Source organism: Aegilops tauschii, chromosome 2, assembly GCF_002575655.3.
Source record: "Aegilops tauschii subsp. strangulata cultivar AL8/78 chromosome 2, Aet v6.0, whole genome shotgun sequence".
NCBI lineage: Eukaryota > Viridiplantae > Streptophyta > Magnoliopsida > Poales > Poaceae > Aegilops > Aegilops tauschii.
The window spans coordinates 122,176,546-122,191,560 of record NC_053036.3 but is presented as its reverse complement, the minus strand read 5'-3'; the positions used below and the strand labels follow the sequence as shown (position 1 = coordinate 122,191,560).

General features: G+C 47.6%; 1 protein-coding gene across 1 annotated transcript; it reads left to right on the top strand.

The window, feature by feature from the left end:
* Positions 1 to 11,686: 11,686 nt before the first annotated feature.
* Positions 11,687 to 12,242, top strand: LOC109751259 (uncharacterized). The gene has a single exon (XM_020310157.3). The coding sequence runs from the start codon at positions 11,765 to 11,767 to the stop codon at positions 12,023 to 12,025; it is 261 nt and encodes an 86-aa protein (XP_020165746.1). The 5' UTR covers positions 11,687 to 11,764; the 3' UTR covers positions 12,026 to 12,242.
* The last annotated feature ends 2,773 nt before the right edge of the window (positions 12,243 to 15,015 follow it).

The window sequence follows — 15,015 nt, the reverse complement described above, 5'->3', positions numbered from 1 at the left end:
TACTTGTCTAATTTTCTTACTATTGTATTGCTTGTTATTATATAGTGCCATGGTTTTGGTATCCGCCCCCGTCGGCCCTCGTCCTGTCTATGATTCGGATGTGGTATATATTATCTTTATAACTATTGGTTCATTTATTGTTTATGAAAATTATGCGGACCAACGTGACATAGATTTTATTTATCTAGGAGGTATGTGAACCGGAAATTCCAACCGACTCTATTGTCGAGAGGTTAAATTTAGTTGAAGAAGAAAACAATTTCTTGAAGGAAAAAATAAAAAAAATTGAGGAGGAGAAGATGATATTGGAGTTGCATGTTGCGGATGTCGTCGATGATCACAAGATCAAGATGGATGCAATGCGCTTGAAGATTAGAAAATATGTCATTCATACCGAGGCTTGGTATCATTATGCCGTTGGATCAATTGTTACCTTGGTTGCGATTATGATCGCATTTGTTTTCGCATTGAAATGTTTTACATAGTTTCAATGTATGGTTTAATTAATTAGATGCTCTGGAGAACTATATGTTGTTAGATGAGAACTATGTATGTACTTTGGTTTTAATGTGATGATGAATTTTTATTAATTTGGTCACTTAATTATCTATTCATGATGTTTTGTAATGGTTTTTGACACACTTAATTATATATAATGCACGCAGATGAACCGACAATGGATGTACGGTGACAGACACACCTCTGAGTACATTAAGGGCGTGCATGATTTTCTCGAAGTGGCTGAGGCAAACAAGCAGAATGGTTTTATGTGTTGTCCATGCCCTTACTCTGACCAGAAAATCCTTCACACCCACCTGCTTTACAAGGGTTTCATGCCACACTATAATGTTTGGACGAGGCACGGAGAAATAGGGGCTATGATGGAAGACGGCGAAGAAGAAGAGGACGATGACAACTATGTGCCCCCTAAATACGGTGATGCTGCAACGGGGGAAGCTGCTGAAGATCAAGAGGAATCAGACGATGTGCCCAATGATGCTGCAACGGGGGAAGCTACTGAAGTTCAAGAGGAACCAGTGCCCGATGATGATGATCTCCGCCGGGTCATTGTCGATGCAAGGACACAATGCGAAAGTCAAAAGGAGAAGCTGAAGTTCGATCGCATGTTAGAGGATCACAAAAAAGGGTTGTACCCCAATTGCAAAGATGGCAACACAAAGCTCGGTACCGTACTGGAATTGCTGCAGTGGAAGGCAGAGAATGCTGTGCCTGACAAAGGATTTGAGAAGCTATTGAAAATATTGAAGAATAAGCTTCCAAAGGATAACGAATTGCCCGACAGTACATACGCAGCAAAGAAGGTCATATGCCCTCTAGGATTGGAGGTGCAGAAGATACATGCATGCCCTAATGACTGCATCCTCTACCGCGGTGCGTACAAGGATATGAACGCATGCCCGGTATGCGGTGCATTGCGGTATAAGATCAGACGAGATGACCCTGGTGATGTTGACGGCGAGCCCCCCAGGAAGAGGGTTCCTGCGAAGGTGATGTGGTATGCTCCTATAATACCACGGTTGAAACGTCTGTTCAGAAACGAAGAGCATGCCAAGTTGATGCGATGGCACAGTGAGGACCGTAAGAAAGACGGGAAGTTGAGAGCACCCGCTGACGGGTCGCAGTGGAGAAAAATCGAGAGAAAGTACTGGGCTGAGTTTGCAGCTGACCCAAGAAACGTATGGTTTGGTTTAAGCGCGGATGGCATTAATCCTTTCGGGGAGCAGAGCAGCAATCACAGCACCTGGCCCGTGACTCTATGTATGTATAACCTTCCTCCTTGGATATGCATGAAGCGGAAGTTCATTATGATGCCAGTTCTCATCCAAGGCCCTAAGCAACCCGACAACGACATTGATGTGTACCTAAGGCCATTAGTTGAAGAACTTTTACAGCTGTGGAATGGAAACGGTGTACGTGCGTGGGATGAGCACAAACAGGAGGAATTTAACCTGCACGCGTTGCTGTTTGTAACCATCAACGATTGGCCCGCTCTCAGTAACCTTTCAGGACAGACAAACAAGGGATACCACGCATGCACGCACTGTTTAGATGACACTGAAAGTATATACCTGGACAAATGCAGGAAGAATGTGTACCTGGGCCATCGTCGATTTCTTCCGACCAACCATCAATGTCGAAAGAAAGGCAAGCATTTCAAAGGCGAGGCAGATCACCGGAAGAAGCCCGCCATGCGTACCGGTGATCACGTACTTGCTATGGTCAATGATTTACACGTAATCTTTGGAAAGGGTCCCGGCGGATTAGCTGTTCCGAATGACGCTGGGGGATACGCACCCATGTGGAAGAAGAAATCTATATTTTGGGACCTACCCTACTGGAAAGACCTAGAGGTCCGCTCTTCAATCGACGTGATGCACGTGACGAAGAACCTTTGCGTGAACCAGCTAGGCTTCTTGGGCGTGTATGGGAAGACAAAAGATACACCTGAGGCACGGGAGGACCTGCAACGTTTGCACGAAAAAGACGGCATGCCTCCGAAGCAGTATGAAGGTCCTGCCAGCTACGCTCTTACGAAAGAAGAGAAAGAAATCTTCTTTGAATGCCTGCTCAGTATGAAGGTCCCGACTGGCTTCTCGTCGAATATAAAGGGAATAATAAATATGCCAGAGAAAAAGTTCCAGAACCTGAAGTCTCATGACTGCCACGTGATTATGACGCAACTGCTTCCGGTTGCATTGAGGGGGCTTTTACCGGAAAACGTCCGATTATCCATTGTGAAGCTATGTGCATTCCTCAATGCAATCTCTCAGAAGGTGATCGATCCAGAAATCATACCAACGCTAAGGAGTGATGTGGCGCAATGTCTTGTCAGTTTCGAGCTGGTGTTCCCACCATCCTTCTTCAATATCATGACGCACGTCCTAGTTCATCTAGTCGATGAGATTGTCATTCTGGGGCCCGTATTTCTACACAATATGTTCCCCTTTGAGAGGTTCATGGGAGTCCTAAAGAAATATGTTCGTAACTGCGCTAGGCCAGAAGGAAGCATCTCCATGGGCCATAAAACAGAGGATGTCATTGGGTTTTGTGTTGACTTCATTCCTGGCCTTAAGAAGATAGGTCTCCCTAAATCGCGGTATGAGGGGAGACTGACTGGAAAAGGCACGCTAGGAGCGGACTCAATAATATGCAGGGATGGGCATTCTTGGTCTCAAGCACACTACACAGTTCTACAGAACTCTACCTTGGTGACCCCGTATGTCGATGAACACAAGAACAGTCTGCGCTCCAAACACCCAGAGCAGTGCGACGACTGGATTACATGTGAACACATCAGGACTTTCAGCAGTTGTTGGAAACACGTCTCAGAGGTGACACCACTGTTTGTGATGAGTTGTACTCGTTGTCCAGGGGACCATCTTCGACTGTATTGACTTACAAAGGATACGAGATAATTGGGAATACATTTTACACGATCGCCCAAGATCAAAAGAGCACCAACCAAAACAGCGGTGTCCGCTTTGATGCAGCAACCGAGAGGGGAAATGACACATATTATGGTTACATAATGGACATATGAGAACTTGACTATAAGTGCAAATGGGTCAATCTGTCAGGAGGCGGGGTACAGGTAGACCCACAGTACGGAATGACAACAGTGGATCTGAACAATCTTGGGTACACTGACGAACCGTTCGTCCTAGCCAATGATGTGGCACAGGTTATCTATGTGAAGAACATGTCTACCAGACCGAGAAAAAGAAAAGATAAGGAAGCGAATACATCATACGATGAGCCAAAGCGCCACATAGTTCTTTTAGGAAAAAGGGACATTGTGGGAGTGGAGGGCAAGACAGACATGTCTTAAGATTATGAAAAGTTTCATGAAATTCGTCCCTTCAAAGTCAAGGCTGACCCAAGCATCCTGATAAACGATGAAGATTATCCATGGTAATGGCGCAATAAGCAAATGACACAAGCGAAGAAAAAGTGAAGACTTTCTCCCGCAACTATGATGATACCATGCCAACTTTGTAACAGACGAGTATGATACCACTGTCCGTTTTATACACGAAGTGCATCCAGTTTTTGTCGTAACCCTCTCAACTTTCTTGCACATGCTATGTGGATGAAATGATGATACCATGCCAACTTTCAACCTTTTCAGAGTTCATTTGAAATGCTTTTCAATTTCAGGGTCTTATAGCTCAAGATAATCAATAAATGCATGAAAAATAACAAATGAAGTCAAAAAGGGTTGAAAATTGATGATGTGGCTTTGAATGGTGCATTTTGAACACACAAAAAGTCAGGAGTTCAAATAAGTTTTAAAAAATGAAATCCCTTTGTAACAGACGAGTTTCCGTATGAAATCCTGATACTTCGAAAGAGATTGTCCGTTTTGTACACGAAGTGCATCCAGTTTTTGCCGTAACCCTCTCAACTTTCTTGCACATGCTATGTGGATGAAATGATGATACCATGCCAACTTTCAACCTTTTCAGAGTTCATTTGAAATGCTTTTCAATTTTAGGGTCTTATAGCTCAAAATAATCAGTAAATGCATGAAAAATAACAAATAAAATAAATAAGTAATTAGAAACAAAACAATATAAACTTTAATAAAATATATAAGTAGAAACAAAATAAAATAAACTTTAATAACATAAATAAAATTTATGAAACTAAAATTATCAAAGTATTTTCTGTTCAAAACATTATAAGCAACCTCTAGTATTATTGAAACTAAAATTATATAAAATTGATGCAACTAAAATTATTGAAGTATTTTCTATTCAAAATCATTGCAAGCAAAAAGAATTTTCATAAAGAACTTTTTTTGTTAGAAACTTTAATAGCAAAAAGAATTATCATAAAGTAAAATAAATAAGTAATTAGAAACAAAATAAAATAAAATAAATAAGTTTTTTGTTGTAAGTAGAAACAAAACAAAATAAATAAAACAAAAAACAGGCAAAAATAAAAAATATGCCACCTACTGGGCCACCACGGCCTGAATACGACTAGAAACCCATCGATGGGCCAGGATTCAGGCCCGCAGAAGGCCCAGTAGGCCCATCAGGCATAGCAGTGACAATTAGGCCCGTAAGCCTGCAATGGAGAGGAGCTCGAGAGGGGAGCGGCAGTGGGGCTTATAAACCACTGCGCGCCCCTCTCAACTAGCGAGGTGGGACTAAACTTTCGACGCTGGCGCAGTAGCACAAGGCCTTTGGTCCCAGTTGGTGGCACCAACCGGGACTAAAGGGGTGCATTGGTACCGGTTGGTGGCACTAACCGGTACCAATGCCCCCCCTTTAGTCCCGGTTGGTGCCACCAACCGGGACCAAAGGCCGCCGCTTCCCGCCCTTTGGGCTGCTGAAAAGAGACCTTTGGTCCCGGTTGGTGGCACAAACCGGGACTAAAGGGGTCATTGGTCCCGGTTGGTGCCACGAACCGGTACCAATGCCCTGGATATACAAGCAAACTCTTAGCAGTTTCGACCAAATCCATCACTTCTTCACCCCCGACGCCCCTGCTCCTCCTCGCCGTCGCCGCCCGACGCCCCTGCTTCACGTTGCCGTCGCCGCCGCCGCCGACGCCGTCAGGCTACTCGACGTCGCCGTCGCCCCCGCCACCGACGCCGTCAGGCTGCTCAACGTCGCCGCCGCCGCCGCTTTCGCCCTCTGCCCCTGCTCCTCCGAGTCGTCGTCACCGCCCTCTGCCGTCGCCGTCGCCCCTGCTCCACCGTGCCCCGCCGCCCCCTGTGAGCACCAGCCTGCTCCCGCGCCCTCCCCTGTCTCGCGCCCCTGCACCCCGCCCCACCGGCGCCTCCGCCCCTGCGGTGCACGGGGCGGATGTTTTGTAGATGTTTTTAGATTTTTTTAGATGTTTTTAGATGCTATTCTTAGATGTTTTTACATGTTTTTTAGATTATTTTAGTTTATGTTTAGTTTAGTTTTAAGATTAGGAAAATTTCAGATGTGTAGTAATATTTATTTAGATGTGTGGTTAATTTAGATGTTGTAATTTGTTCATAAAAATTGTGCACTTTTGTATAGAAACTTTATTTTTTTCATATGTACGAAATTGTAGAGTGAAAACGAAAACAAACATATAAGAAAAAACAAAGGAAAAAATGAAGAAGGAAAAGAAAACCGCCCGGCCCGGCCACCACCGTATTTTCATAAAGTGTTTCCACCGAGTCCACGTCGCACCGATCGAGCACCCGCGGCGAAGCAAGTCTTTTTTTAAGGTAGTTCTTTGTTAAAATGAGGGGGGACGTCGGACATTACATGAGGCGGGGGGCGTCGGACATGACATGAGGGGGGACGTCGGAAAAAATAAGAGGAAGAAGAAGAAAAAAAGAAATCTTCCACTCCTCTATTCCTTCTTCTTCTCCTCTTTTTTTTCTTCTTCTTTTTATCGGGAATGAGGGTGTCGAGGATCGCCGAGCGGTCGAGGGTCGGGAACTAGGGCGGAGGGTCGAGGGTCACCGAGGGGTCGAGGGTCGTCGAGGGTTCGAGGTGCGAGGGTCATCGAGGGGTCGAGGGTTGAGGAACGCCGAGGGGTTTTGTTGAATCCTTTGACACTAGCTAGACAAACGTGAAGCGTTGCCGAGGCCACCCCAAACCCGGGAGAAGCTAGGTCTATGTTTTCCACTAATATATCCACCTGCTTCATGTTTAGAAAAGTGTATATATGTATGTATGTTCTCTGTGTATATATGTTCATATATGCAAAAGTTAGATTTTTAGAAAAGTGAGCACCCCCTCTCGACCGTGATAACTTATACCACGGGAGCACCCCCCCCCCTCCCCGGCCCTCTCGCTCGACCAAAACTCTCAAGGACACCCAAACCCTAGAAAAAAAGATGTCGGTCTCCTACCCCCTCCCGCCGCGCCCCTACCCTTGAAGCGTTGCCGAGGCCACCCCAAACCCGGAATAAGCTAGGTCTACGTTTGCACTAATATATCCACCTGCTGTCATGTTTGTGTAATAATTGCCATGTTGTAATATTTGCAGAAACAATGGAGCACGGACGAGACGAGGAAGCAGAAGAGGTGTTGGGGGACATAATCTTAGCCGGAGGTGATGTCTTGTCGTATCTTAACGACAATGATGGTCTGGAAGAACAGGGTGAAGAGAGCAGGCTATGGTGATCGAAGAGTGGAGGAGGAAAGACATGATTATGATGGCTCCGGTGACCCAATGCTGGTGCAAGAAGGAGCCCGTGGTGACGGCTCCGGTGACCGAACAGAGTCCGGCCAGGTAAATATATTAGTTAAGCCTGTGCTGACTAGCTAATTGATGCATTCATTGTTTTGGTATGTACACATATTAATTAACTCTCGTCTTTCTTCTTTTTTCTAGCCCTCCGGATCGAGCACAACTTCGGTAAAGAGACGAGGCCCGAAGAGAAAGTTGCGCTCGGATGAAAGGTTTGAGATCACAGCAATCGCACGCGACGGCCAACCGATTGAACCCATCCGGACAAAGGAAGCATTTGCTGCTCAGTGCGGGGTTCTTATTAGGGACAAGATCTCGATCAGCATCCACCAATGGTATAAGCCTAAGAAGGAAGACCCTGAGGTGTCTTATGTCAATGATATGCAGAAAGATGATCTTTGGACTGAGTTGAAGGCAAATTTCACCCTACCGCCAGAGGAGGATCGATCTGGAGAAGCCAGTTAAAGAGCAATTAATCAAGTCTCATGCTCTTAAGAAGATGGCAGACCTATTCAGGAGGTGGAAGAATGAGCTGAAAACGTTTGTCGACAAAGAAGAGACACCAGAATTCATCGGCAAATATGAGAAGATCAGAGATCACTGGCCCGCATTTGTGGCCCACAAGACATCGGAAAAGAGTAAGAAGTTGTCAACGACAAACAAGAAAAATGCTGCGAAGAAGAAGCTTCACCATCGCACGGGGTCAGGTGGTTACCTCAAAGCCCGACCTAAGTGGGCCCTGAGAATGATCTGCTTGATAAAGGGATCGAACCAGAGACAATGAACTGGCCAGACCGTTGCCGGACTTGGTTCTTCGGGGCTGGCGGAAAATTGGACCCTGTATCAGGGAGGTGCGTTTGGACGGACAAGATTTTGAGAATACCAGTCAAGAGGCTTCAGCACTATATCGATGCAGCGCATCAAGGGACGTTCGTTCCAGACAGAGAGAACGACGAGCTCACAATGGCCCTCGGGAATCCTGAGCACCCTGGACGGACACGAGGCACGCCAGGCTCCGTTCCGTGGAAGGCTGGTTTTTCGGACGCAGGCGGTTACAAAAGCCAGGAGAGGAGGAAAAAAGTGGAGCAGACCCAAATTCAGAAGCTGCACGAAAGGGTTCAAGCGCTAGAGGAACGATACGGCAATCGACATGCCGAAAGTACCCCTGAAGCTACCCCGCCATCTCAGCGGAGAAGCAGCGTGGCTTCCACCGAGCTGCTTCAGCCGGAGCATGTCTTGACGGCTCCTGCTAGCTACCCCGTGGATTCTATCACGGAGTCTCAACATTGCCACCTTATGACGCAATGGCAGAACTTCAAAGTCAAGGCGGCTGTCGGCTCTGTTCGACCTCCTGAACCCAGCGCAACTTTTCACTGTCGTCCGATTCCAGAAGGATATGCTAGGGTGACGGTGGACGAAATAACGGAGGGATTTGAGGACCTCCAGCTTGACCACCCTACCGGTGAAGGGGATACTCGGCTGGGTTCTGCTCTGAAGACTCCATGCCTATGGCGGAAGGAGCTCATCAACCTTCCGAACTGGACGCCTGCGGCGAGTAAGGGCACTCCGCCTCCTCCTCCGCCTCCTCCTCCGGCGAGTGATCAGGGCACTCGGCCTCCTTCTCCGGCGCGTGGCGGCACTCCGCCTCCTCCTCCGGCGAGTGATCAGGGCACTCAGCCTCCTTCTCCGGCGCGTGGCGGCACTCCGCCTCCTTCTCCGCCTGCGCCGGCGCGCCCGAGCAGCCAGCCTCCTCCTTCTCCGCCTCGTCAGCAAGGGCGGAAGAGACCCGCCGCTGCTCCGGCTGCTCCGGTGCGTCGTAGTCCTTCTCCTCCGCCTCGTAAGCAAGGAAGGAAAACAGCCGCAGCCGCTCCGTCTGCTCTGCCGGCGTCTAGCAGTACAGCCAGAGGCGGGAGGCAATACATATTCGGTCCTTCTCTGAAGACTCCAGAGAAGTTACCATACGAGAGGACCGAGGAGAAAACCACGAAGATCGTGCGAGCCGAAGTGACGAACTTCTTTGAAGGGGTGAAAGCAAAGAAACATCCACCTCCGGAGGAGAAGGTAGATCCGGTGAAAGCGAAGCGCACTTTGGCTGCCCTGACAAAACCACCAAAGTCTTCGCCGAGAGGCAACTATGAGCGCATTATTGCAAAGACATTTGTCGAAGCGGAGCGGTCGGGAAGTACTGTCAGTGATCAAAGGTTAAAAGAACGACGAGCTGGGAAAAAAATTTCCCAACTCGGCGAACAAGCGAACCAATCGTGCCCCCCGCTCAAGGTGTCTACCGACATCGTCGCTAATGATCCGAAGATGGTGCCCGGTTATAGCAATCTTGGAGATTACCTGCCCGACGATGTACATTATGATTTCTTGGAGGTGGACGAACACAAATACCATTACGAGAAGCCTCTCGTCAAAGATGAAAGATCTCTAACAACGATGATGCGAAGATTACATGATTGGTACATGAAAACCTGCAGAGAGTCTGGGGGGAGGAATACTTTGACGCTGAGAGTTAAAGAGGAGCATGACCTCGTTGGAATTGAACTGTTGAATGTTCCATTTGAGGAGTTCTTCCAGTTTTTCAATCAAAAGGCCCTCGATAAATCAACGGTCACTTGCTACTGTCTGTAAGTAGTAGTACTTCTGTCATTAAGTCTCTCTATATAGGTCAGCTCTTTCATTGCATGTATTTATAATTATCCTCACTATATTATGCAGATTGAAGATCGCCGAATTGAAGAAAAGACAAATCGATGATATTGGGTTCATTAACACAAATCTCATAGATGCAACTGAGGTTAAATATCATGCCGAAAATACCGAGGCCAACTTGCTACGATCGTTGGTAATAAATGAAAACAAAGATATAATACTCTTTCCTTACAACTTCAAGTGAGTGTTACTGTCTTGTGCATATTCGGTTTCCCTTATTAGTCCAGGTTATAGTAATGTAATTGATGACTTATGCATGCGTGCGCAGCTTCCACTATATTCTCCTAGAGATTAAGCTTGAGTAAGGAGTAGTAACCGTCTTAGACTCGAGACGAAAAGATCCCCAGGACTATGCGGACATGACTCAAATGCTCGAGAAGTAAGTTAAATCGATCATTATCCACCATATCAGCAACTTTGTTCATTTCCTGATATCAAGTAATTGTTTTCTTTGTCTGGCAGGGTTTGGAGAAAATTCACCAAAAAAGCTCCGGGACTGCCGAAGAAGCTGCATAGTGCCACCAACCGGGACCAAAGGCCCTCCTGCCTGGGCTCGCCGCACCGGCCACGTGGAGGCCCATCTGTCCCGGTTCGTGTAAGAACCGGGATTAAAGGGCTAGGGCATTAGTAACGACCCTTTAGTCCCGATTCAAAAACCGGGACAAAAGGCCCTTACCAACCGGGACAGATGACCCTTTTTCTACTAGTGGAGATTGGTGGTACAGGACGAGGACCGGAGGAAACTTTGGTCGGCTCGCTCGGCCCGGCATCGACGACGGCTTCAATGTCGTTACCCTTCTTGAAGGCGAAGCCGAGGTCCCTCCTTTCCACCTCCGACCCCCTCCCGGACGAAAGTCCAAAATCCATCTTGGATTGGGACGGCGGCGGCGCCCTGCGCGTCGTACCCTCCATAAAGGCGCTGTCTGGGAGGCTTGGGTGTTCGGGGGAGAGTTGCTATGGATGAAGGGCTCTGCGTATCAGCTCAAGTAGCGGCAATGGTGTGGAGGTTGGCAGGAGGAGCGGCGTTCTAACCGCGTCAGATGCGTCTGGTAAGAGATGTCAAGTCATACCTGGCCGACAGGTGCTATGTTGTGTCATGCCTGGTCGGCAGGTGCTACGCATGACAGATCTTTCAGAGTCTCGGCGTCGGGATTGACGAGCGCAGGGCGGTGGAGTCGTTGGGCGCCGTGGTGGCGTCGATGTATGGCCGGACTGGCAAGGATGATGCGGATCTCTCTCCTGAAGATGGGACAGCGGTTTCGATGATGATGGCGGCTTATAAAACGTGTGCATGTAGTGTACGCTTTAGGTCTGTTGCACTGGTTGTCTGTTTCGATACGTTATGTGGATGGATCGGCGACGGCATCGCTATAGATATGGGGAGTGAGAGCTCTCTATATTATCATGCGAGTGGTGGCTTCGGATGGCTTGATGTATGTTTTTATAAGACCCTTGTGAAATAATTAATAAAGATGGCTGCATGGATCGACTGATGCAGAGGTTAGGGGTTTAACCTCCTTTTTCAAAAAAAGAAAACGATGTCATATATATGCACTTGCTCGTTACTAGCATCGCGGTAAGTGTAGCGACTAAACAAATGATCGATGCGATGCTCAAACCTGAAATTTACCTTTGCCGCCCCCCTCCAATAACTGAGATGAGATTCGGATTCTGATCAACACCCCTCGCAGCCTGCAGATAGAAACGAATAAAGTCACGAGATGCTTCCAGGACCGGATCGACTATAAAAGGAGGCACAACCGCGAGAACTCGGCAGTCTCCGGCTGCAAGGACTAGGATAAGCTGGTTCTGAGCTTCTAGACACCATAGCCCATAGGCCATGCCGATAAGGAGCGCCCCGTGTGCGTGGACGGTGGAAGAATTCAAGAAGTGGGTCGACGTGAACGGCGACGGCCGGATCAGCAAGGCCGAGCTCCGCCAGGCCATCCGCCGCCGGGGCTGCTGGTTCGCCACCGTTAGGGCCGGCCGCGCCGTCCGCCGCGCCGACAGGGACCACAACGGCTACGTCGACGACGCCGAGCTGGAGCACCTCGTCGCTTTCGCGCGGGAACACCTCGGCATGAACATCTCTGCCCGTTAGCTACCTCGGTAGAGCTTCACCTGCTCAGACTAATGCCGAATATGGCAACATAGTGTCTAAGCCTAGTGTCGTGTGATGGGTTCAGCTTGACATGTGAACTTCTCCTGAAACCTGAATAATATGTGTAAATCCAGGAGAATTTGTTAAGGTTTGTTACGACGACGACGTCTGCTACTATGTATGCAGTTGCTTAATTTTGAGTGTTTCTGCTGTAAAATTTGGAAGTTGCATGAAGTATATATAGATTGGGCAAATTTGACCTGTGGACGAAATCAAATCACAGAATGAACTGCCCGTGAAACTATTTCACGCAGCTGATCTTTTTATGTGACGCCCGACACGAAGGCGCCACACTACACTGTGCAACGCCTCACAGATAGGCGCTACACGCCTGGCCAGAGTTGCATCCCAGACTGCCTAAAAATTACTAAGTCATTGTGCAAAGCCTAAGAGCTAGGCGCTGCACTGTATAGTGTGGCGCCTAGCTCTCAGGCGCTGCACTAGTGGTTGCACTATAAAATAAAGCAACCACTAGTGCAACGCCTAGAAGCTAGGCGCTACACTGTATAACTGTATAGTGTGGCGCCTAACTCTAAGGCGCTGCACACTGACTTAGTAATTTTTGAATCACACGGGTGCGACACTGGCCAGGCGTGTAGCACCTATCTATGAGGCGTTGCACAGTGTAGTGTGGCGCCTTCGTGTCGGGCGTCACACGAAAAGGTAAGCCGCGTGAAATAGTTTCACGGGCAGTTCATTGTGTGATTTGATTTCATCCATAGGTCAAATTTGTCAATTTTGCCATACAGATTGTCCTCGTGGCTTGCGCATTTTGACTACGTGAGTGGTTTTTCTACGCCCCAGCTCGGTGCACCCACGCTACGTTCACGCAAGAAAACTTAGCAAAATATTTTTCTAAAAAAATCTGAAGCTTTGTGGAAATGATTATAAACAAATGTTATAGATGCTTGTAAATTTTGGCGCTCAAGTGACATCTGAGGAGCTCTGTAAAAAAGACAAATCTACTTAAAAAGTACATGCACTGTTTGAGCACAAATTGTAATTTTATTTTTCTTGTACAGAGCTCCTCGGATGTCATTTGACCATCAAACTTTGCAAGCATGTTCATAACCATTTTCAGAAAGTTTCAGATTTTTTTCAAAATGTTTTGATATATATATTTTTTTTGCATGGATGTAGCGTGGGTGCATCATGCCGGGGTTCAGACATACTTTCCTTTTGACTATGGACGTCTTGGCTGCTGGGGATGGCCGCATAACCCGACGTGTCTTCTTTGACTACTTGATGCCGAAACCGTGCCCCAACTTTGCAAGGACTGCTTTCACGGCCGCCACTTTATTATGTTATCCCTGTCGCGAAATACGGAAGGGACATATGAATACTGCATCATTTTGTTGATGGATTACACAGTTGTTTTGCCTTGGTCGCCCTCCTCCAGCATTGTAGCTCAGTTGTCCACTTTGAAGTTCTTACAAGTGTCCCAATGGAACAGCAGTCCATTCTTAACATGAACCCGACGACATATCCTCAACAAATGTATTTCACGATACTACTACCTTGCTGCACAACCATACACTAACGTTCAAGAAAACAAGCATTGAAGCATGCCATTCCACAAGAGGCGGGATTAAGCAATTATTTCCTGCATACTGAAAAGACACAGCCCATAGGGAAATCCATCTTTGGTGGGTCGGGACTGCGCCATCAGAAATGAGCCCACATCCACAACTCTGATGATCTTCGCCTTGCCGTCCATACCTAACTGTTCTCGGGGTCTAGCACCAGTGCACCAGCTGAGATGAAGGCATGTTTCAGGCGGTCCGGCTAGCACTTCAGAGACGGGTTTTTGTAGTAGCGTTGGAAAGAACTTTGGACATTCTTGAGCAACCGTGGTAGAATCTCCCGGGACTGTTTATTTAACAGGTGCCTGCAAAAAACGTTTCATCATTCATTTTATTTTCTGTCCATCCAATCTGCATCTAACCGCTTGGTCACACGTCGTCTTTTTTCACTCAACCATCTTCCTCCTCCATCCACCATCTGATCCATTCTTCTGTGCAACCGTCAGCCAACCGTGCCCCATCTGCCTGCAGCCGGCGGGCGCTACCGTGCACCACCTTGCCGCCCCGCCCTCCCCTCAACCTCCCCCACCGCCGTTGTTGGTCATCCCTCTAAGCCTCGCACCACCGGTGCAAACCTCCGGCAATCCCCTGCAGTCCCTATCCCTAAGATAGTAATGAGGTTGTGGCTTTTCACTAAGATAGATAGTGAGGCCATGTCTTCCCTCTAAGATAGATAGTTGGGTTGTTCTTCTCCGGCGAGGTTGGGAAGAAGGGAGAAGGAAGGAAGGAATGACTGATATAACACAAAATTTTAGGTACGTGAGAAATAGCAAAACCGAAATCTCCCTGATGTTTCCTTGGATTGGTGGGTCAATGGAGAATCTCTTTCATGCACGGGCCCTACCACATTGCTACTTCCCCGACTTCAAATTTATTCTCAAGCTAACTAATAAGCTTTCAGGTCGCTGCAAGCATATAGGAATATAATCTAATGAGGTAAATGCAGCCCATCGGTCAAAAGAGCTACAGTTGAACAGTGCAATGTAATATGCATACACTTGCGCTTACCTCTTACTAGCCTTTCATGCATTCCGTGTAGTGAGTAGTGACTATTCCGTTGAGTGAGTAGTGACTAGGTCGGACCCAAAGCCTGAAATTCAGCTAGGTCGGACTCCACCAAGAAATGAGATACGATTGAGATCAGCGACCCCTCGCAACCTGCAGATATAAACGAATAAATCCACGAAATACGTGGGTGGAACGATCCAACTATAAAAGGAGGCGCAGCCGCGAGAGGCTTCGAACCATCCATGCACCTGCCTGCTAGGACAGTCGTCAAGGACTAGCTGGCTCTGAGCCTGCAAGCACAGCCGGCCATGGCAGGGCGGAGGTGGCTCCTCTGGCCGA

Excerpts from the sequence above, each read along its gene's own strand:
- LOC109751259 (XM_020310157.3), top strand. The coding sequence starts at position 11,765 with ATGCCGATAAGGAGCGCCCCGTGTGCGTGGACGGTGGAAGAATTCAAG.